Here is a 25,000-nt window from a genome sequence, read left to right as displayed (position 1 = left end):
CCATCCAGGACCGAACATAATCCTTTTCAGGGCAGTTGGCAGTGGTGGTGGGCAACATCTAGTTCTTTTGCTCTCAGAATTATAGTGACTGATGTCTGCATGGTTCGTTAGTCCATTGGACTAATGGTTTCTCTTGATTTTCATCACTCTTCTTTCCTCAGGTGAGGAGACCCCAAGATTTGCACCTTAGATGGATGCTGATAGTGTTTATGACCCCAGTCACTACTCACCTTAGTAGGATGTAGAACATTGTCTTTGTCATGCCAATTGACCATGGTATCTCCCAAGACTACCTTCTTGAGAGAGCAGGTCCATTCCCTGAGGTTGTTTGGTTATGTCTAAAAAGTTTTGATAGCTTGATCCCCTGTACACTCAGCCACATTCATTTCTGTCATTGAATTCAAGGTAAAATCACATATACAAATAACCTCTGTCAAATCTCTGTATGTACATGGGCTTACTTCCCCCTCCACCTCACATAGCTGTTCAGCCTTTGTGTCTACACAAGCATGTACTTGTAGATCTCCACGATTGCACGATGGTGTCTATAGTAGTATTTGCCTCTGGTTCCTTTTAACTCTAGAAAACCTCTTACCCTGCTTCCATTATTCTTTAATATATATATATCTTTGTAATAAAGATAAAACTCCCATCTTATGAAATTAGGATGTTTCTTACATATGCCACACAAAAGAGCCCATTTCAGTGGAATAAAGAGACGGTTTGTCAGGTCCTTGTTAGTGCTTTTACAATGACATGTGTGTAAGCCTGTGCAAAGGAGCCCTGGTGGCACAATGGTTTCCAGCTTAGCTTCCAACGAAAATATCTGTAGCATGCAATACTCCCCGGTCCCCACAGTGGCTCCACAGAAGAAAACGCCAGATATCTGCTTCCATACAGATTGAGCCTACGAGACAGCTCTACTCTGTCACGTGGAACACACAACACCTATAAGTAGCAACAAAACTGTCGTGTAGGTACACATACACACTCAGGTATTTATAGGACAAACAAGAATGTAAGCGCCTTACCATCTTCCGAGTACCTTACTCGAGTAATGAGACTAAAGAGAACTGAGAAAAGGTGTGTAACAGGAAGTAAAAAGAGGAGAGAATAAAGCCAGAATTTTGATTAGCACTATAATTACTGTTATTGGTAACAGATACTTCATTCAGAACCATATGCTTTCCTCTGAGTTTCCCAGTGACTAACTCAAAGAAGGAAATAACAGCAGCTACATAATTCACCATCAAGGGAGGGGGGCGGTGAATATTCAAGAGAAGTAGAGCACTTCCTGTCATTGATCACTGGAAGTTACTTTTCTCCCAGAGTCCTCATGTAGTCTACCTAGTACACTATCGAGAACCAGATTATTCACAAAACCAAAAGTGAATTAAAAAATAAACCATGGTTCCTTGCCAGTTCCTTATAACATCTCTCAGTAAAAATTGGTTGCACCCTGCCAAATCATGGTTTGTAGAAGCAACCTTATTAAGAACCAAAGTAATACGGTCCATTACTCAGCAAACCTGATGGCCATAGATGGATGGAAGGACAGATGTGTAGACAGATATATAAAATTATCTAAGGAACTATCTAGAAGAACACCTTATGTTTTCCATCTAAGCATTTGTGAAAGTATCATGCAGAATTATTCAAAGTTAAAAGCCCCAGACAAGATTTTCTTGGCATAAGAATGTTCTGTTTTGCATCCCTTGCAGAGGGGTAGTGGGGAGGAGACGAGTCACTCAGGGTTCAATGTAGCAACAATGAAACTCACAACCTTCCTCTAGTTCTTAAACGCTTCCTCCCCCCAACTATCATGATCCCAATTCTACCTTGCAAACCTGGTTAGACCAAAGGATGCACAGCGGTACAGATGGGAACTGGAAACACAGGAAATCCAGGACAGATTAACCCCTCAGGACCAAGGGTGAGAGAGGCGATACTAGGAGAAAAGGGGGTAGAAAGGGGGAACCAATCACAGGGATCTACATATAACCTCCTCTCTGGGCGATGGGCAACAGAAAAGTGGGTGAAGGGAGACACCAGGCAGTGTAAGATAAAATAAAACAATAATTTATATATTATTAAGGGTTCATGAAGGTGGGGGAAGCGGGGGAAGGGAAAGAGAAGGAGAAAAAGGAAAATGAGGAACTGATTCTAGGAACCCAAGCGGAAAGCAAATGTTGAGAATGATGAGGGCAATGAGTGTATAAGTGTGCTTTGCACAATTGATGTATGTGTGGATTGTGATAAGAGTTGTATGAGCCCCAATAAAATGATTTTTTTTTTTAAAAAAGAATGTTCCATTTTGTTGACAAAAAGCAAATCCATCATTTTTGACAGTCTGCTGATTGTTTGGTATTATATATGAGATCATGGAAACCTCCTCCCTCAGACCTGCAGAGAGCAAAGGGGGGAGGGGGGCAAGGATGAAATGAGTGGCACTTCTCACCTGTGGACAGTTAGGCCCTCTCTAAGACAGCAGAAAGCACAGTGGTTAGCGCGCCTGGCCTGTCCCTGAGTTTCGGTTATGTATCACCAGCAGCTGCTGAACATCTCCAGCTGGCTATCATTCTTGCCCTTTAATCTTCCTTGCGATTCCTGTGTTCCAGATCTATTGTGAGAATCTCACCTCCCACCGCACATTCGGGGATAAACATAGGGAGACTGTCGTATAGCCTCTTCTTGTCTTCGCGCCACCATCTGAGGCCGAGTCTTGTCTAACGTCCGTTTGGATTGCCTCTCTCAGAGCCTACTTCTAGCACCCTGGCCGAGCAGTCAACCAGCTCTCCTAAGCATTTCCTTCCTCATGCCTTTGGTTCCAATTCTGATGGAGTAATATTTCCAAAATAATAGAAACGATTATAATTACTGAAATTTTACTATCTCCCAGACATGATTCTAACTACATATATTATCATCCCATATATTCCATCATAACTCCATGAACTAATCCTATTTTCAGAAAAGGAAACGGAGGCATAATGAGTCTAAATAGCTTGCCAAAGCTCACTCAGCTAAGACAGTGGAGTCTGAATACATAGCTTGCACCACTAAAATCTGGCTGAAGAGACACCCCGGACTGGCCCTCACAGCACAGCTGCAGTGTTGTCCTGTGGGCACAAACAGTCCCAGGGAACACCAACATCACCCAAGGTCACTATGACTTTGATGAAGGGAGAGCAAAGCCAAGTCTACTTCATAATCCTGCCTAAGCATATAAAAAAACAGATGTATCGTGTACTCCGTTAAAAAATGCCAACCACACCCTCTCCCAGCTAATATGAATAATTTCTGCTTTTTCTGAGACCAATCACAGTGTCAGATTTCTTTCAGCACTCCTACTAAATCCAATTTATAAAATTACCAAATTACAGAATTACCTCTGGTTCCTGATAACATCAAATCCATGGTGAAACTCTGGTTCCTTTGACCTACCCTGAATCACCAAATCATATCTTAACTTTTTCTAACATACTCTACAGTAAGAATAAGTCCAGGTTATTCCATTGCAGACGCATTATTTATGGGCTTTGGTTAAAGGATATTGGTGTCACTGTGCAGTACTGATTCTCCTGTTTCCCCCCTGATAAAAGTCCTATAATCACTACAAATTACCTATATGGAAAAGCTCACACTCATTAGCAGGAAAACCCCGTCCTCCTCGTTCTTGTCCATGCCTCATGTCCTTTATTTTTATTCCCCCTTTAAAATCATTTTATTTGGGGCTCTAACAATTCTTATCACAATCCATACATACAACCATCGTGTCAAGCACATTTGCACATTTGTTGCCATCATCATTCTCAAAACATTTGCTTTCTACTTGAGTCCTTGATATCAGCTCATTTTCTTTTTCTTCTTCCCCATCCCCCTCCCTCATGAACCTTTGATAATTTTTTTTCATGTCTTACACTCTCCAACATCTCCCTTTACCCACTTTTCTGTTGCCCATCCCCCAGGGAGGAGGTTATATGTAGATCCTTATGATTCGTCCACCCTTTCTACCCCACCTTACCCTTCCCCTCCTGATATCACTACTCTCATTATTAGACCTGAGGGGTTTATCTATTCTGAATTCCCTGTGTTTCCAGTTACCAGTGTACATCCTCTGGTCTAGCCAGATTTATAAGGTAGAATTTGGATCATGATAGGGACGGGGGGAGGAAGCATTACAAATCTCCATCTCTTTAAATACTTCGTCTCTAGTATATTACTGAGAACAAAGTGCCTTGAACCTAAGAAGATCTGATCATCCAACATATGACAGAACTTAGCTCATTTGCTCCAATAACGAGGTTGATTATCATAGGAATAATAAGCACTATGCATTTTTATAGCATTATCCACAGATGCATTATGCTGGGTATATTGTCCTCTCAATCTATGCCTCCTTCCCTTTTGCAAACTCCATCTTTAAACCTGCTCCCACAAAGCTCCCCATTTGAGCCTCCTGTGCACTTTCTCCCCTATTCCATGCACAGCTCTACCCTGTTCACTCACAAGACACACACGCACTCTGGTCTGTATAGTTGCTACACATTGAGAAAGAGCCCTTACATATCAGGCACTTGGATGGGTGCTTCGCTTCCTTGGTCTCTCTTTAAGCCTCTCAGCTGCATTACAGAGTACTTATTGTTATCCTCATCTTCGTAAGAGAAGACTAAGGTTCTAGTCCTGGTTTGGGGCTGCAAATCACAAGGTCAGTCATTCAAAACTATCAGCTGTTCCAAGAGAGAAAGATGAGGCTTTCAACTCGCTAAAGATTTACAGTCTCAGAAACTGACACGGGCAGTCCTACTTTGTCCTCTAGTACCACTCTGAGTCAAAATATACTCAATGGCAGTGAGTGAGTTTCTGGTGTCTGAGACCCAATGCTGGTTCATGGTAGAATCTGAAGTCCAACCCCACTGTGCCAAAAGCCAACGCTATTTCCACGAGCCTCTCACCAATCTACACTGGAACCTCCATGGCCCCCAGAAACCCCACAGCACTGAACAGACTCACTGTATGCTCAGTTGATTCTTTTACAGAGGACTCTTTCAGAGCCACATACTGAGCCTGGACATTGCATCTTCTGTTTCTTTGTCTCCACCACACACTTCTCCTATGTTCATATAAAGGCCTTTCTGGTAGAATTTTTCATTGTCTAATGAACTACTGAATAAATATGTAAATAAAACTCACTCTGGAAAAATAATCTGATTTTGAACAGTTAGTGTGTGTTTGCGCGCGTATGTGTATATATATATTATATACATATATGAAATTCTGTGAGAGACTTCGGCATTAATTCTAGGCATGTGTGGAAATAACCTAACTTTCAGCCTGACTTGGCATTTGAAAGATTTACATTTGATCAGAGACACATATTATAAGTTTTCCATATTAAAGATAACCTGCCATACTTCTTCATTTTCTTTCACTGGCATGACAGGATTGCGCTGTGTTAAATTGGAAGTGGAGAGAGAGAGAAAGGAGTATCGCATTCTGACCGGCCCTCTACCTGAGGCTTCACAGACAAGAGTAGTAAGAAAAAGTATGAGATAAGGGAGGCAGGGGAAGCAAAAGGGAAAAAAAATAAACCTAAAGTGCAGGGACAGTAATAATTTGCCATCCTCTCAGGAAAAATGGTCTAAAATCTTTAAGTTCTCTTTGATTCCCTTTTTACCCCTTTGTCACCGAAATCAAGGCACTCATCACGTCCACATGACTTCCCTTCAAATCGTACCTGGCCCCATTCCTAAGCGCTCTGGATGCCTCCTGAGAGACAGCGAGGGCATGGCACTGGGCTAGGGACCATGCGGTGAGTAGTAGCTAGTTTGTATACCATTTCTGGGACTGGGAATATTATCGCATGTAACAGCGCATATCTTCAAACTACAAAATGAATAAACCGGGATAACTATCCAATGAGAATCATTCCTGAAGAGAAAAATTATGAATAAAAAGAGAAGAATCAAAATGGGAAAAATCACAAGGCTTCAAGGAGGAAGTGAAACTGAAAATTTTCCCTCGAAGTTCTTGTGCCAGAATAATTCTTCCTTGTTAGACCATTTTTTAAGAAGTCTCTGCCTCTTTAACACAGTGTTTCCTGGAACTGTGGGGCATCATGAGCTGAAGCCAACGTGACAGTAAACAGCAGTGACAGTGTGTTCTTGTGATTTTTTTAGAAGACTAATGGAACAAACTGGAGACGTCAGAAGTAAACACAACCACCTATGAACAGCTGATGTTTGGCAAAGGCTGAACTACATTCAGTGGGGAAGAGGTCATCTCTTCATTAAATGGTGCTGGCAAAGCTGGGTTTCTATTTTCAGAATAATGAAACAGGACCCGTATCTCATATCACACAGAAAACCAAAACTCAAGATAGAGCAAAGACCTAAATGTAATACCTACACACTATCATACATAAATAAAAATGCACAAACACCAGACTATAAACTAGAAAACTTTAACCTCCTAAAGATTAAATATTTATGCTCATCAATAACTTTCCCCAAAAGAATAAAAAGAGAATCTAAGGTCGGGTACTATTTTTTGGCAATAACGTATCTGAAAAAATGGTCTGATCGCTAATGTTTTCAATAGAACACTTCAATCCAAAAGAAGCAAAAAGACAACCCATTTTAAAGTGAACAAGACATGTCACCAAACAAGACATCCAGGTGGCTAGCAAACATCAGAAGATGCTCAGGATCACTGGCCAGAGGAAGATGCAGATTGAAACTACAATGACATATCATCTCACTCCAGTCAGAATAGCACTGATAGAAAAGGAGAACAATAACAAAAACAGCAACACAGAACAACAAATGCTGGAGCGGTTTGGGGAGACGGGGACTTTCAGACACTGTCAGTATGACGGGGCACAAACCAGCACACCCACTGTGAAAAAGGGAATCCACACTTCTCCGAAAGCCAGGACGAGAAATGCCATAAGAGTTAGCAATCTAACTCCTAGATGTAGATCCTAAATAAGAGGCATTACATCAATAGACAAAAGCACATCCATGTTCCCTGCAGCATCAGTCACAATAACCAAAGATGGAAACAACAAAAGAGCCCACCGAGGACGAAACATAAATAAGCAGTGGCACATACATACAACGGAATATTCTGCAATGATAATGACGAATCCACAAAACACGGGTGAATCTTGAAGAGATAATGTGAGTGAAATAAGTCAAACTCCAAAGTACAAATATTGTATGAGACTGCCATGATAAAATGTCCAGAACAGATTTAGAAACATCATTTGATCATTACCAAGGAAAGAAGGGGAATCACTTACTAGACAGCAAACAGGATGATTCTGGTGAAGAAAAAGCAATATACAACATGGAGGAAGTCGGCGCAATGTGACCAAGGCAAAGGGAGACACTGAGAACATCGTAAGCAGAAAGGACAACGGTGGTAAATGCTATGGGGCTCTAGGGGCTTCATGGGTACAAGTCGGGCTGCTGCCCCAAGGTCAGCCGTAGGCTTTCTATGGGGCAATTCGATCCTGTCCAATAGGGTGCTCTGTGGCAGTTAATTTGGCTTGGGTATGTAAATGCTGTAACATATACAATTCTGGAAGAACAGTAATATTGACCAAACATCTGTGAGTGGTTACCTTCTTAACATGTATACTAGCTAAGTGTGGGAGGGCATCTGAGAGTACACATGCATGCACGTGTAGATATCATTAGGGAAATTGGGCGTATGTATACAAATAGGGGCACTTTTGGGGAAACGTCTTAGACCTATCCAAACACCTCAGAGGACTGAGCTATTGGGTTTGAATGTTAAGGACCGTCGTCTCGAGGGACATCTGGGTTAATTGGCATAACATACCTCATAAAGATAATTTTCTACATCCTCATTTGAAGAGAAGCTACTGGAGTCTGCAAAGCTTGAGACTGGCCATCACAGAAGCCTGGAGCACCAGATGGGTCACCCTGACGCAGGCTGCTGGCTGTATCCTGGGGACTCAGGCTGGGTGTCACGGGGCCTTGGGACACTGAATCCTGGACCTTTACGTCGTACGGCATGCCCCAGAGGCAGAATCAAAGAGATCCCTTGCAGGAATCCCACCTCAGACGCACCTAGAACTTGTGGACTTAAACCGGAAAATACATGTGTCCAAGGAAGCAGAAAACAGCTGTATCAATTTTGGAGAATTGTTGGCAGGTAGACAAATAAGGTCTTGCTACATCAATGCCTCATAGATTGTGCTAAGATCAAATATTGTTCTGGCAAATATGTGATGATCGTTCTGCTATATTTGGTTTTTGTTTGTTCATAGCAGGGCATACCTCAGGTGCTATGGAGTAGGGAATTAGCCTTCAGAAGAAGTGAAATAAGTTTTTCCTTTTTTTGGTAAATGAAACCCAGGAAAGTGGGGGAGGGGGATAGCAATAAAAGGGAGATAATGTCAGAGTACCCAGGAGAAATCCAATGTTTGGGAACTGATTATGGAAGCAATGGTAAAATTCTGCTTGATGAGATTAAGTGGTATGATATTTGGGTTAATTCCAAAGTAAGAATAAATTGAAAGACCACGTCAAACAAACATACATCCAGGACTGGTTTGGGCATACACTAAATCCCAGTTCCAACTTAAAAATAATTAGTTCGTACATCATGGCCATGCTCAATACTCCAATACTCGTCTCCAGGAAAGGAACATGGAGGAGACGGGTGCTATCGCAAAATGTGGTAAAGAAATTAGATGGTGCCACCTATCAGATAAAATAGCATCTGGGGTCTTAAATCTTGTCTCCAAACAAGCAGCGATCTAAGTGAGATGTCAACCAAGTCCACATGGAAGAAGCACACCATCACCAGTCACCAAAGGATTGTGAAGCATATAATCCAAATTGAAGGGAGGGCTCAGTATCAGAGCCTAAAGCCCAAGAATCTGGTTTGCCAGATGCTACGGATGACATGGGAGCCCGAGATTCATTGGTGGAACTATGCAGGAAATAAGACTCTATCCAGAATCGAGGGACAGGAGGAAAGTGGTCACTAAACGGAGGGCATTGGTGAGTTGAGTATAGAAGGTCAAAGGCAGAAGCCTGCCTGAAAAAGTTAAAACTTGTCAACAGATTCCCCCTAGGATGCACGCTGGACCTGATCTGGTCTCCAAAATCGTATGCATTGGGGATTGTATTGTTTGGCTGGGTTTCTGACTGTGCATATTCAGGGGTATCTTGGGAGTGCAGTATCATTGCAGTCACCCTCTGGAAGCTGCAGTATATGTCTTTTTCATTTTTCAGGTTATGAAAACCAGGACAGATGAACCTATATCATCAGCAGTAGGATATGAGTTTTGTGGGGGAGGGGGCCACAGATTAGGTAAAGGGAGGCTGTTATCAAGGGGGTCCATACAGAAAAAGATTGTGTGGAAAATGACCGTGGCAGCAAATGTACAATTCTGCTAGATGTGATTGAACTGTGGCCTGGTTTGATAGGTGTATTAATCACAATTAGTTTAGAAAGAAGACGAAAACTGAAGACTCAAGGAAGCAATTAGTAGTCCAGTCCAAAGGACGCACGGCCCACATGAGCCATAATGTGCGACCAGAGAACCAGGTGGTGCCCAGCCACCACAGTTGGCGCTGACTAGGAGCACGGAAGATGACCCTGATTAAAATGATTAAAAAGTAGGGCAAATTCAAAAACAAAAATAGAAAATACCAGCTTACTGCTCTGAAAGGTATTGGAAGACACCGCAAGGCTAGTTCCCTAAGACAGTGGTTCTCAACCTGTGGGTCCCGACCCCTTTGGGGGGTCTAACGACCCTTTCACAGGGGTTGTCCAATTCACGACAGTAGCAAAATTACAGCTATGGTTATAGTTATGAAGTAGCAATGAAAATAAGTTTTATGGTTGGGGTTCCCCACAACATGAGGAACTGTATTAAAGGGCCCCAGCATTAAGAAGGTTGAGAACCACTGCCCGAAGGCAATCTTCCAACTTGAAACTCAATACGGGGCTATAAAATAAATAACAGCCATGAAGAGCATGCTCTATATTGAGACTAATGGGGCAAAGAAGGATGGAACAGAAAAGCCAGATCAATGGAAAGGAGTACCCAAGGGGAAATTAGGAGATTTCAATTAATGTCACAGAACAATGTGTGTATGAATTAATGCTTAGGAGATTATTTTGCTATGTTAATTTTCACTTAAATTAAAGTGTGTTAAAAATAATTCATTGCCATGTTAAAAAGGTATACAGGCATTCAATGAATTTGCCTTCACTCGGCCATGGGCTTTCAGGACTACAGAGTTTAGTTTCTCCATATTATTTGACACTCTACTTAGATAAAAAATAACATTTTTTAAGTATTTATCTTTTTTCTTCTATGATGATCATTTCCTCCCACTTCAATATAAAAGTGTGTTTTTGGCTCCTCTACGTACTCAACTTTATTTTCTGAGTCTCCATTCTGCAACTTCTTCAGCATAGTCCAAAGTACACACCTTGGAGCTCAACTACCTGGGCCGGAACCTCACCCCTGCCACTTATGGACCACGTAACCAGGACCAAGTACCCTCACCACTCTCTCAGCGTCTCACTGTCCTCGTCTAGCAAACAGAGATAATGCAGGTCCTGACACAACCTGTTCACCCTCTGAGGAAAGCCTTATGATCCTTCCTCCCTTTCCTGACCCTTTCTTCTTCTCAAACACCATTCTCTGACTCGCTTTCTAACACCTCATGTTCACTCACTTCCCAGGCTTCAAGACTCTTCAGTAATCATACCGCACTCATTGACTTTCTTCTCTGTTCTTCATCATCTAGCAGTCTACTGACTTTACCTTTCTACGTGCCTTGTAAAGAAAGCCCCATGAGTGGCAGCGTGCCTATCGTGTCTTCAACTACTTCCTGAACCAATAAACATAAAATCTATATTGTCCTGCTGGTCTACACATAGTACACTCAGAGAAGACACTGGTGTCTGCTAGTCAACTGATTAAGGTTAATCAAAATTATTCCATTTCTTATCATTCAAATTCCTATATTTATGTGAACAGCTTATGAATTCTTCCCAAGCTGTTCTCTTTTTAATATGCTTAATTAAGCTAAAGTATTCCAAATATCTCAGTTCATCATTGGTTATAGTTGTTCAACTTATGTTTGTGAATAAATTAATAGCTCTCTGTGGTTTTAATATATAGGGTCAGCAATATATAATTTTATTTTAATGTCAACAGTACACATGAATAATGATTAGTTTCAAACACTGGCCAGTTCCTCCCTAAATTAAATCTAATCAGAGAACAGCAGCATCTCACAGAGCCAGTAAGTTTCCAGCCTGCCATCTGGTCTGATAAGGACATGCAGAAACATTAGTAAGTGGCAACGGCTGAGGACAGGCAGAACTGTCAGTACTTCTGATGGCTTCTTCCACACTGAATGTGCAGCTTTGTTTATCTGCTGAAATAGAAAGGCCTTCCAGGAAGATAATTCCTTGATCTTTCAGCAAATGGTTTTTCTCTTTTCTCCCCTTGGAAATTCCAGACCCAGAAATATTAAACAACCTTCCACCAAATATACTTGTAAGTCTTCCTAAAAATTAATATCCAATCCTCTAGGAATCTTTTGAACCTAGGTAATATTGAACTTTAGACTATGACTTTGCCTCATCATACACTTTATAGGATACCTACCAGAAAATTTTCTCTGTAACACAATTTGTGTCTGAGATCAGATGCAAAACTTTGGCTTTGTTTTCATGTCAGCTTTGACATGAAAGTCCACAAGGCCAATAAATCTTTTTCTTGAGCCTTAAACTAGATTAATCTAGTAGCCTTAACCAAATAGGAAAACAGATACTGGTCAGTAAGAATGGAGAAAATGAACTATTGCAAGTATGTGGGCAAAGGTGATAAGACATTGTCTATTATTCCTGTGCTTCTCCAGAAAGCTCCAGATATGATCTGAATGCCTCTCGGCACAGCCTTTTAATGGTTCCTCTCTGCTTAAAGATAAAATCCAAACTCCTTATATGACCTACAAATCCCTTTGCAATCCCGACCGTGCAGAAATAATCAACCTCATCTCTCCTCACACCCTTCTCTCTACCTGTCTCAACCCGCTGCCGTGAAGTGGAGACCAACTCCTGGCAACTGCATGTCTTGCTGAGCTCCACAGTCCACCCATCCCAGGCAGGGGTGAAAAAAGACGTGGCCAAACAATCCTTTAAAGCGAAAATCTTAAAGAACTTAAAGGTAAAAAAGAAGAAAAATAAATCTGAAATTAGGAAAATAAACGCAACTGCAAAGGAAAGAAAATCAAGTCTATGAGGAGGTACTCTGAAAAAGTGAATTTTGTTTTCAAAGCTAGGTATTTAATTTTTTTACAAAACAACCTTATCACATTCTAAGTATTCTCCATTACACTTAATACATTGGCCAAATCTGCAATTCCATTCTTGGAAACATTTTTCAAGCTCATCTGTTTGGATGGCTGACAGCACCTCCTTGATTATCTTCTTCACCTTCCTACATTAGCAAATTGCTGTCCTTTCATGTCCCTCTTCATTTGCAGAAAGAAAAAGGAGTTGCACAGAGTGAGGCCCGGTGAATAAGGGGCACGGGACAAGACAGACATGCTGTTTTGTTGCCCAAAACTGGCACATTGAGATAGCTCTGTAAGTAGGAGCATTGGCATGGTGGCAAAACCGGTCCCCTTCTGCCACAAATCAGGCCTTTTCTGTTGCACCCTGCTATGCAATCTTTTCAGACCTCTAAATGGAAAGCTTGATTAACAGTCTGATCTGGTGAAATGAACTCCCAATGCACTAGCAGTCAACATTTTCATCCATTCAGGAAGTTGACAGACATCCAGAATGAGGTTTGTCATCAACTGACATTTCATCTTTTTTTTGAAATGAGAAAACAACTCATACACTTGAGTATTTCCCATAACACTGTCCTTATGAGCTGTGCTCAACATCAGAACAGCTTCTGTGTCATTTTTCCCAAGCAGGAAACAAAATTTCACAGCCGTACACTGTTCTCTTAAATCAACCGTCACAAAAAAAAAATCCGAGGTTTGAGCTAAATTGCTTTTAAGAAAAAATTCACTGTAACCAAAGAGAGCCTTCCCAGGGGACACCACTGGGTAAACTCGCTCAGAGCGAGTTGCTCCATGCTCTCCTAGCAGGAACAATGCAGACTACACGAGCTGCCCTCTGCCCAGCGCCGTTCCAGCTTTGGTACCCCTCACATTTAGATGAGCACGCGATTGCCATTAAATCATTATTTCCTGATCTAGCCAGCATGTACCCAACAAGACACAGTCGCGCTGCCCGGATAGGGCAAGATATGACAAAATAACGAGGTATAAATTACCAAGGGCACATGAGGGAGGGGGGAAAGGGGAAGGAGGGGAAAAAAAAAGAGGACCTGATGCAAGGGGCTTAAGTGGAGAGCAAATGCTTTGAGAATGATTGGGGCAGGGAATGTATGGATGTGCTTTATACAATTGATGTATGTATATGTATGGATGGTGATAAGAGTTGTATGGGTCCCTAATAAAATGTAAAAAGAGCAAAGAGGAGAAAAAAATGATTAGGGCAGGGACTGTACAGATGTGCTTTATAAAATTGATGTATGTATATGCATGAACTGTGATAAGAATTGTATGAGCCCCTAATAAATTGTTAAAATTTAAAAAAAATTAAAAAAGAAAAAGAAAATGATTAGGGCAAAGAATGTACAGATGTGTTTTATACAATTGATGTATGTATATGTATGGATTGTGATAAGAGTTGTATGAGCCCCTAATAAAATGTTTTTTAATAAAATAAAATAAAATACAAAAAAAGAAGCAGAGGGGCACATTTTCCACCCCAGAGTAATTGGTGGGTTCAAATTGCTGACCATGTTAGTATGTAGCCGAGTACCTAACAGTGGGCAACCAAGACTCTTTTTTAAAACTGATCAGGATTCAAGCGAGGAGAATAATGCAGCTTTCTACTCCCATGAAGATTTACAGTCTCAGAAACCCACAGGAGCTATCTGACTCTGTCCCAAAGAGTCGCTAGGAGTTGGACTCAACTGGATGGCAGTGAGTGAGAGGGAGGACACAAACTATTCTTTAGTCTAGATATGCCGAGACTACACTAGAAGACAAGGGAACTGATGGTCCCCTCTGTAAACACCTGAAATCCTGCTGGAAGACCCCCAGGATCATTTCCCAGTTTGTACAAGGAAGGAGAATAACCTGGTTGTGCGCTATACAATCTAGCACACGCGTTATCGCGTTATCATATCTAAACACACCATAAACATGAATGCTCTACACTAATTGAACTCTTCTGTTTTGTACGTTTGATTTTCAATTCAAGCTCTTTCCCTTAGTTTCTATTCTGCTCCTCAATATATATGCTTCTAAGCCTTAAGGCTGTTGATAAATTGTGGATTATATAACAAAACCCATTATTGTTCATCACTGAAGCCACCATCAGCCGAGGCCCGCCACCAGGGGATGGCGATTTGCGGAGGCACACTCCATTACACCGATATCCCGATGGAAACCTTGGGGCTTGATGCTTGTGTCAGCGCCTCCATTAACGAAATGTTGCCTGCTTACTCCTCCCCTGTTCTGCAAATATGTCCCTCTAGTCTACCATTCCGACAGTTCTCATCCTCTGACTCCTCTTCCTTTCTGTGCCCACTGAAAACAGCTTGTTCACCTACCCTCAAAGACAGACAGGGGTGGGCACATTCCCAGCTCCCTCAATTGCTGCTTTATGCTATTCCTCTTCTACTTCATGGAAAACCTTCTCTCTTATTGGATGGAGTTCACGGCATTCACAAATCCTTTCTGCGCCAGCCCCCTGGCCGTGCATTTCTTCAAGGAGCTGAAGTCTAGCTTACAGATTTCTTATCAATCCCTTCTCAATAATACTGTCTGTTCTAATCTGACCTCTCCATGTACACTCCAGAACTCTTATCTTCATTGCCCCAATTCACCCAATTTGCAGTAGAACTTAAAATCCCTCCAGCTTACTTAGAAATCTGCTTACCTTACCTAGAAAACTCTCTATAACAATCTTCCTACCTTATCCACTTCATCTCTCTATTTCATGAAACTACAGTTTAGTCTCATGTTGACTTATATTCTTCAATCCCACCCAATCCATTTTTCACTTATGTCCCTATAGGCTCCCACTGAAGGTTGGCTTCCCTCTTTATCGTTCTTGACATTAGGACTAATTATTTCTACAACACTAATATGTTGTACTAGAAATCTTGTCCTCTAGACAACTGGCTCTGTATGTCTTGTGAATCCCCAAGGTTGAAAATCTGCATCTCCTCTCTCTCTATTTCTGGGTTAATAAAACTTGCAAATAGGCACAAGAGTGTGCTGGGTATTTCTCTCAGAAAGATGAGTTGTTAAGCATTAGGTGACCCGTGACTGCTATCTGAAAATGTCTTATAAATACAGCTCTCCCATTATCTAAATCATTTTAACTATGCTATGCATGAATACATTTTCCTACCCCTTCAAGGATAAGGGATACTTTTGAAGTCACGTTACTGTTTACACTGATGTTCCAATCAGTCTTGATCCATCGTGACCGTGCGTACAACAAAACAACACTGCCCAGTCCTGTGCCGACCTCACAGTTGCTCGTGTGTCTACACCTACTGTTGCAGCCACTGTGTCCGTCCACCTGCCCCTCCACTCAAACAAGCATGGGGCACCTTTCCAAGAACTGAGCTCTCCTGACAGCACGTCCAAAGTATGGGACTTCTCTCCGTCCTTGCCTCTAAGGGGCATTCTGGCTGTAATTCTTCCAAAACAAATCTATCTGTTTCTTTGGAAGCTCATGGTATTTTAAATATTCCTTGACAACACCACAATTCAAATGCACAGATTCTTCTTCAGTTTTCCTTTTTCAATGTCCAATTTTCACATGCATAGAAGTCGATTAAAAATCCCAATGCTTGGTTCTGGAGCACCTTCGTCACCAGAGTAACATCTTTGCTTTTCACCAATTTAAAGAGGTCTCGTGCAGCAGAGTTACTGACCACAATGCATTTCTGCTGGCTGCTTCCATAAACATCGATTGCGGAGTCGACCAACATGAAATCCTTGACAATTCGATCTTTCCTCTACTTATCAGGATGTTGCCTATTGCTCCAGTGGGAGGGTTTCGGTTGTCTTTACATCGAGTTGTGATCCAGACTGAAGGGGACAATCCATGATCTTCATCAGCAAGTGCTTCAGGTTCCCCTCCCTTTCAGCCAGCAAGGTGTGTGTCATCTGCAAGTCACAAGTCGCTAACAAGCCTTCCTCCAATGGTGATACCGCATTCTTCCTCAGCGTCTCCGTTCTTCTCCTTGGCATACAGACTGAAAAGGTACGATGGGAGGATACAACCTTGGGGCACAACTTTCTTGATGTCAAAGCATGCAGTGTGCCCCTGTTCGTGGTCCCATGTGCTATGATCCACACAGCCAAACACTTTTGCACAGTCAACAAAACACAAGTAAACATTTTTGTGGTGTTTTCTGATTTCAGGCAAGATCCATTGACATCAGCAATGATAACCCTGGCGCTAAATCCTGTTGACAGAATTTCCAGAATTCCTGACAGAATTCCAGACAGAACTTATGGAATTCCTGGAATTTCTGGAACTCTCTGTCAATGTCCTGCTGCAACACTGTTGAATGATCTTCAACAAAATTTCACATGTAGGTGATATCAATTTTATTGCTGTATAATTTTCACATTCTGTTGGGTCTCAGTTCTTAAGAATGGGTAGAAAGATGGATTGATTCCAGTTAGTTTGCCAAGAAGCTGTCTTCCAAAATTCTCAGCATAAAGGACTAAGTGCTTCCTGTTCTTCATCAGCTTGTTGAAACATTCCAATTGGTACTCCATCAATTCCTGAAGTCTTTCAGTGCTTTCTGTGTAGCTTAAACTTCTTCCTTCAGTACCACTGGTTCTTGCTTATATACTACCTCTTGACATGATTCACTATTGACGAGTTATTTTTGGTAAAGGATTCTGCATATTATTTCCATCTTCTTTTGATGCTTCCTGCAACGTGCTGTATTTTGTCAATGGAATCTTTCAATATGACAAGTTGAGGCTTGAATTTTTCTTTAGTTATTTCAGTCTAAGATATGCTGAGGGTGTCTTTCTTTTCGGATTTCATATTTCATATTTTCTTCTCAAGTTGTCTCCTGAAAAATTTTATTTAGTTATTATACTTCTTCATTTCTTCCATTTGCTTTAGTTACTCTACAAATAGAGCAAATTTGTATGTCTCTCCAGACATCCACTTTGATTTTTTTTTCCAGCACACCTTTAATCAAGTTGTTTGCATTTTTAAGTTTGTTATGTTTCTACTACTTTGTTATTTTTTAACTCTCACCTGTTCTAGTCATTTAAGTAATCATTTGCTTTAAACGCAATGAGTCAGGGGAAGAGCAAGAATCTTATTCTTTCATTAAAATATACCTAAGAACCTCGTACTACCAGACACTTATTTATGGTAGATTATATTCCCCGCACGTGGTCGAGTGTTGTTTAACACATTTACTCATAGGCACCTAGGAGCCCTGGTGGCATGGTACTCACTCATTGGTCTGCTAAACACTAGGTCAACGGTTCGAATCAGTGCTCTGAGGAGACAGACAGACAGGGCTTTCTACTCTGGTACACAGTTACAGTCTCATGAACTCATGAACTCACAGGAGCAGTTCTACTCTGTCTACTCTGTCCTGCAGGGTCTCTGTGAGTCAGACTTGAGTCTCTGGAAGTGAATGAGTCATGGGCACCTGATGCAATACTGTGAGAGTATGGTATCATTATGGATTTATTATTGTTATTATTCCCAAGTCAGGGGATATATATGGGCTCTACCAAGCCTTGCTGCCTGAACTCAAATCCCTGCTTTGTCGGTTCATCATGTAATCACAGTCAAGATACCTGACTTCCCGATGCTCCCCTTTTCCCATCTGTCAAACTCGGGATATCAGCTCCTATCCTACAGGGCTGCTGTGGGGTTGATAGAACTTAGATAGAGGTCATCAGGTTCAGAAATATTGGCTTAGCTAAATTAAACAACTTCACCAAACCATAAAGTTTTGGAGGAACTGGTGCAATTCGCACCTGTTCTGTTGGATTCTTAAGCACAAACTCTAAACAAGTGAAGGAAAGTTTTTTAAGGCACTAATAAGTAGAATACTGACCAATCTAAAAGGCATCAAAGGCACTCGGCTTTGAAGACTAACTAGCCGTGTTTTCTCCCCCTTCACCACTAGAGACATCTCCAGGGGCAATAACTCTAGGAAAAGCCACTGGAATGACCATGCCTTGATCCTCAAACTGCAGCTCCCGGCGGCAGGGCACTCTTGGCAGCGTGTACCATGCCAACCACCCCTCCAGCCTCTCCGGCCTTGAGCTGTACTAGGCAGGGCTGTGAACTTGACGTTCTACTTTTAGAAAACTTTACGCAGCCAAAGCCCATCTTCTGCCAAGCGTTTGCCAGGGGACGAAGAGTCAGACAGGGTGGACCTGGTAAGAAGAATTTGCCAATACCTTAACGGAGAGGCTCTGCTATGTTGGCCTTAAGCGCTCAGTCATTTTCTTTAGAGGATAACTTGTTAGCCTTTTACTGTCAATCTGGCATCGCTCAAATTACACATTCCCCTTAGAAAAGCAGCAGCACTGGGAGTGGGAATCTATTCTAAGGCCCAGCAAGCTTACCCCAGGAGAAGGTCCCAACTATGCAAGGGGGGCGGAATTCCCTGTTTGGCACTGAGTGAGTGAGTGAGTTTGCGGAGCGGACGGGCTTTGGGGACGGGCTTTGGGGAGTAGAGGGTTTGGGCTGGTGACTTTACGCCGCCACCCCTTGCTTCCCAGAGGGAATGGGACCGAGTCTGGGGGGTGGGTGGCAGGCAGCCCAGAGGGTCCTGAGGGTCCCGCGCCTCGGGGCCCCGCCCCTCCCTACCTTCTCTCCCCGTGGAGCGCGTAGGAGCTGCGGAAGAAGCCCAGGAGCTCGTTTTCAATGAGGGCATTGTAGACGATCTTCAGGTTGTAATTCCTCTGGGCGTCCAAGGTCCGGTTCAGCACCACCACCAAGACCTGGGTCTGTGGGTAGAGGAAAAAGCCGGCCACGGGCACGGCCCCAGCCACGCGGTCCTCGGCCACCTGCACCTTCTCGACGGCCACCCGGGAGGCGTGCAGCACGACGTAGCGGGTGGCGTTCCGGCACGCTATCTCCACGTTCACCTCGCCGGCGAAGGTGAAGTTCTCCATGAAGGCGGTGAGCATCAGATTGTAGTGCAGCGGCTTGAGGTGGCCCGACAAGCGCAACTGGGTCCAGGGGCGCCGCGGCTCGCGCTCCTCCTCCGATGGTGGCCGGGCGGACGGGGTCGCCGGCGTCGCCTGGCCGGCCGCTTCGGACGGCGCCGAGCCCTCGCCCGCGGGGTGGTTGCGCGGGGCGGCTCCCGGGAGGCTGGCGTTGCGGTCACGCGCGGGGGAGCCCGCGGGGCCGCCGTCGGCGCCGGGCGCGCCGCACTCGTCGAACCGCAAGCTGAGCAGCACGGCGAGCATGGTGACGGCGAGCAGCGCCACGAGGGACACGGCGAAGGCCAGCACGAGCCGTTTGTGCACCGTGATGTGGCGCTCCGTGGTGCGGGGTCGCACGCCCACCGAGTCCGCCCACGGGTCCGAGGGCCCCCTGCCGCCCGGCCGGGGCGCGGCGGCGGCGGCCTCCCCCATGGTGGCCTGCGAGGGTGAGCGGCTCTCCGCGGCCCCCTCCTCTGCCCTCTTCTTCTTCCTCCTCTTCTTTTTCTTCTTCTTCTTTTCCTTCTCCTCCTCCTGCTCCCCCCGCTCGCCGTCCAGGGCCATCACGCCGCCTCCTCCCCCGCCCTCCCCAGCACCTCCCGCGGGCGGGCGCCCCGAGCCCCCTCCGGCGCGGGCATCCGGCAGCGCACGCGGGCCCGCGGCGCGACGCCGCCTGGCAGCCGGGAGCCTCCGGCCCGCGCTCTCGCAGGACGGGCGCCGGCCCGGGGCGCGGGCCGCCCCGACTGCCCCCGGGAGCCCCGCCTCCCCCCGGGCCAGGCCGCCCGGGGCGGGCTCGCGGACGCGCCCAACTTGGAAGGCGCCGCCGCCGGCCGCCGGCGCGCTACTTCCTGGGCGGGGTCCGGGCGCCCCCTGCGCGCCCGCCGCTCCCGCCGGGCCCTCCCCTGCGCCGCGCTCTCCGCGGGAGCCCGTCCGCCGGCCCCGGGCTGCGCGCCACTGCGAGGCGGACGCAGAGCGAGGGTCCCGCGGGGGGAAGTTAGGGCTCCCGCTTTCGCCCCCCACTCCGGTGTCGCCGGGGCGTTCAGTGCTCCTCCGGGTGGGCTGCGCTGGCGGCGGCGGCGGCGGCCCCGGGGCGCCCCAGACCAGCACCCCGCAGAAGGGCCCGAGAGGATGGCCAGGAGGTACCGACTGGAGCGCCGGCGCCGGAGGAAGTCCGGGAGCTTCGGAGCCCTTCCGGGAATCTGCCCTGGAGACTCCTTCTTCGCCACCCTGGACACTTTAAGCCGCGGTGGCGGCCAACGTCTCCAGCTTGCCAACCGGACAGCCAACCGCCCTCCCTGGTTTGGATGTGGCTCTGCCCTCCGCAGATGGCAAGTAAGCGCTGAGCGCCCGGCCGGGCCACCCCCTGCAGGTAGCTGGAGCTTCGGGCTGGCTTGGTATCCCCGTGGGGAGAGCTGGAGTGAGTGAGTGTGTGTGTGTGTGTGTGTGCGCGCGCGCGCGCGTGTGTGTGTGTGTGTGTGTGTGTGCGCGCACACAGGCTCGGGTCTATATTGCCAAAGCTACTCTAGCTGCCTTCAGGGACTGAACACCTATTACCCCCCCCACCCCACCCGAACATCCCCCCCTCCCCTAGAAAGGCAAAGGAGGCGAGAGCGCTCGGCGGCAGGGAAGGCAGGAGAGGGGAGCGGCTGAAAGGCAGAGGCAGGCACGGGAGATTAGAGAGCTTTTCCCCGCTCTGTCACAGCAGACACCCACCGCCACAGAGGGGGTTGCTGAGCCGCCTGCAAGAACTACATTGTAAATCTTCAGCGAAACAAGCCCCGCAGCCACTCCTCTCCCGGAATCTCGAGCCCCACCGCGCTGTCCAAGGATCTGTATTGCCTTTGGCGGTGAACCCCCTGGAGGAAAAGAAGATCCTGTTGGGGAGATTTGGCCTGTCTCAGATTTCACATCAGGCTCACCAGAGGATTTGGAGAGCTGTATGTAAATTGAGATAAATTCTCCATAGACTGTCGACATATATTATACAGTATGATGTGTGCAGGTGTGCAGTACTAAATTGTGGTTAGCAAGGAAGCATTGGAGTCCTCTGGCTGTACAAGCTAGAGAGAGAATTTCCCTCCCGTATCTTTAGAGTTGAGAAATGATAAAAACATAATACCTAAACATAACATCCAGGACCATATACTTGAGACAGAACAACAGGGTTCAGAGCCCCAATACTTCAGACTTGCTGGAGGAGTAAACAAAGCAATGCTATAATTGGTCGGCATTTTTTCCCCGCTTCACCCAGTCAAGATGACTCTTGTGCAGTTTTTCGGTGTTATCTTGAAGATTGTTACAAAAATGTGTTTGGAAATAAACTTTGTTAAGAATGGTTATAATAGGCCAATATTTATCAAGGCACGGAGCGGCGTTGGCTGGCTGTGGACACATGTCTGCACGGGGAAGTTCTGAACGGTGGTGCAGAGTTTCTATGAGTGTGCATGGGCTGTGCAGGAATAGCTCGAATTGGAAGAATATTCAGAGGACAGCCCCAATAAAATTAACATCCAGGAGGCAGGGGACTGGTGTTTAATAAAGCGAAGTGTTACTGGCTTTAGAGTCCATAAAAATAGTTTTCACAATATAAAGAGAATGAGAGAATTCCTCTTATATGTGTCTTTCAAGTCTTCAAATCCTCAAGGCATTTAAAATGAATCGATATTTATAATTAAATATAAAGTGTACTGATTATGTTCAAAATTATTTTCCTTACAAAAAGCAACATGTAGTGCTACTGCAGAGCTGAAAAGGTACGATGACCTTAAAATATGACCAAAAGACAAGAGATCAAGTACACATCAACTTTGTCCTAACAACAATTATAGAAATGCAACCCATCGTGCTAAATCTCTTTTCCATTTTTCCCAGATGGAATACATGCCCAGTGCTATACATTCTAAATGTCCATTTAAGCTGCTTGAAAATGATGAAGAGAAAATGTTCTAGGGTGGCTTTTTAAAAGCATGTTGTATGTGGGCCGTTAGCAAAACCAAGGGAAAATGCCACATTCTGTTCAAGTTACTTTTTTCTGCTCTGTTTTTACATCGCTGTGCTCTTGCTGCCCATATGTATCTGGCTAAATGCATTGGAAGAAGCAAGGCGCAGTGTTACCTATTTTGCTTTCATAGCATCACACAGCAGGGGAACGGAATGGTGGGACCCTTCTCAGATCACCTGACCTCAGGTTTTAATCTGCCAATTCAGGTTATTGATCTGAAGTCCATGGATTCATCACACGTTGATCAGAAAGGTCTGGAACCATTCGCTGGGGTCTGACAGCCGCCACCTAATGAAGAAGTTTACACACTCAGTATTGCTCTGAAGTGCTAGTCGTCATGAAAAGATGGGGCACATTTCCGTTCTTTATGCCTTTTCAATGTGTTCATGTTCTTTTCAGTGCTACAACAAGGAAACTCTCAGATATTTTGAGATAAAGAATATATATGTACCAATTAGTAAAGGCTTTACTAAATGTGACTGAATTAATAAATGATTTTTTTGAAATTCAAGTAGACTGGACATGACCTCTTAATGCACTGATTCCCCAAATGTAGCCTCACTCAATAAATTGACTATCAAGGTCAAGTGTATGGATATTTCTGCCTTTCATATCAATGTTATAAAAGCATCCTAGTGAGGTTTTGTTTGATTTTATGGTGTTGTGTTTTCTGAAAGTGTTTTAGCACCCTCACCCTCAGAAGCAGGGTCTTTGGAAAAATAGTAATATCTTCTTAGAACCTGCTATTTCTATCCTGTGTTTCTGTTAGATTGTATGTCCAACAAAAATATCAAGAAATAATACCCTGATATTTCTACCAAGGAATATTGGTGTTATGGGCCTTCTGTGTTGTGAGTCACTGGGATAAAGACACTTTTGACTGGGCCAGTTCTGGAGCCATGCATTTCCCTAGGGAAATATCGAGCTTTCCAAGTACATGGTGTTTTTTCTCAGAAACACATTTATTTGTTTGAATAATATTATGATTTTTCCAGTGAAGTCAATTTTGTGGCCCTAGTTGACTTGTAAAAATGGAAACAGTCTGAATATTTAATATTCATGAGTCCAAAGAGAAGTTATTTTTAATTAAATTTATACTTCACCTTGTCCCTGTAAATGATCAAAATGAACTGCCTTTCGTGAATGTGCTGGCTTCAGAGCAGAGACTTTATGCTTTAATTGTTTACACCTGAGCTCTTTTTGCTCTCCTTTGGAAACTGGTTTGTATGGTGAGGTGCAATTTAAGTGCCCTTGGATTCTCGGCCCCTTCAAGTGCGATTACTGCTTCTCATCCAGAAGCAGCTGTTGCTCAGGAGAAAGAGCTAGATAGAGCCCGAGTCAGCCCCAGCTGCTTACACAACCTAAGTCCAGTGACTGAATGAGCTCAGTTTTGGGGGTGACTGACTGTGGAGAAGTGGGACTAGGCAAACGCTACTAGTTCTTAACTTTTATGAAAGACTTAGAAACTGATATATTACCCTCTCTGCTTTCAATAGATTTCTCAATTATCTCCATTGAGAAATTTTTAATTTTTACCTTTTTAATGGGTAAAGAGACACTATAAAATGTTTAATAGCAAATATGATATGGATTGAATTAAAAGGTGGAAGCCCTCATCCTTGTATCGAAATGTGACCCTGTTTGGAAATGAGGTTTGTCACTTAGGAATGAGAGAGGACTCTGATTCCATCTGAGAGACGGTTTCTAAAAGAGGAGAGCAGGCGAGAGGATAAAGTCACTCGAGGAAGAGGGCCGCCATGTAAAGATGCATTTCAAAGCCCAGTCACTGAGAAGCGCCCAGAGCCTGCGGAAACTGGAAGAGGAAAGGAAAGATCTTGCTCTAGAGCTGAGGGAGCATGGTTCATCCAATACCCTGGATTTGAACTCCTAACCTCCACAACTAACTTCAAGACAATCTCTGTTCTTTAAGCCATCTATGTAATGGAGCAGTGGAGCAGAGAGGAAGGATCAAACCTTCCCCACACTGGCAGTCAAACAGGGTCGATGCGTGTGCTGTGAGGGCTGAGGTCCTGCAGACCACACGCAATTGGGGACCATGCTGACATGAATATGGAGAAGCTGGTTACCGCCATGTGACAACAGAAAAATGAAAACACAAATTTGTTTGAATAATATTATGATTTTTCCGTGAAGTCAATTTTGTGGCCCTAGTTGACTTGTAAAAATGGAAACAGTCTGAATATTTAATATTCATGAGTCCAAAGAGAAGTTGTTTTTAATTAAATTTATACTTCACCTTGTCCCTGTAAATGATCAAAATGAACTGCCTTTCGTGAAATTGCGATGAAATTTTTATTTTGGAAAAATTCATATTATTGTCTGGTTTATTAATCTTTTCATATTGCACAACTTGTTGATTTCACATGTGGCGCCACTGCACCTGTCAGCAGTGGTGAGGGATTTCCACAAGAACGACCCTGGTGGGTAGAACGTTCCTCACCATCTTGAGGATGGAAAGAGAATTGGTTAAAATTAGCCCTAATATGGAAACATGGAAATGTCCATGATGTGAGTAGTTTGTCACTATAGATAAGGCCTTTGATTTAACTGGGAGTTGTCTGACTTCTGTTTGTTTTTAAAGATCTATGTGAATAGAAATTACATCTAAATGTCATTGTCTTTTGTTCCTCACATAAACATTGGTGAAACTATGGAATTGTCC

At 44.2% G+C, this 25,000-nt stretch overlaps 1 protein-coding gene across 2 annotated transcripts in view; it reads right to left on the bottom strand.

The window, feature by feature from the left end:
* LOC142436784 (thyrotropin-releasing hormone-degrading ectoenzyme-like) overlaps positions 1-19,895 on the bottom strand; it is a 94,894-nt gene extending 74,999 nt beyond the window's left edge. The window contains exons 1-2 of one of the 2 annotated variants that reach the window (XM_075540229.1): positions 18,979-19,895; positions 13,665-17,206 (exon numbers count right to left, since the gene is read on the bottom strand). In XM_075540229.1, coding sequence (XP_075396344.1) covers positions 17,182-17,206; positions 18,979-19,880 — 927 coding nt within the window. In that variant the 5' untranslated portion in view covers positions 19,881-19,895 and the 3' untranslated portion in view covers positions 13,665-17,181. Of the gene's footprint in view, positions 1-13,664; positions 17,207-18,978 lie in introns of those variants that run through there. The other variant, XM_075540228.1, reaches the window with a different exon arrangement.
* Positions 19,896-25,000: the final 5,105 nt, after the last annotated feature.

The sequence above is a fragment of the Tenrec ecaudatus genome, unplaced genomic scaffold, assembly GCF_050624435.1.
Source record: "Tenrec ecaudatus isolate mTenEca1 unplaced genomic scaffold, mTenEca1.hap1 Scaffold_63, whole genome shotgun sequence".
Lineage (NCBI taxonomy): Eukaryota > Metazoa > Chordata > Mammalia > Afrosoricida > Tenrecidae > Tenrec > Tenrec ecaudatus.
The sequence above is the reverse complement of the archived record's forward strand: the minus strand, read 5'-3'. Positions and strand labels throughout refer to the sequence as shown.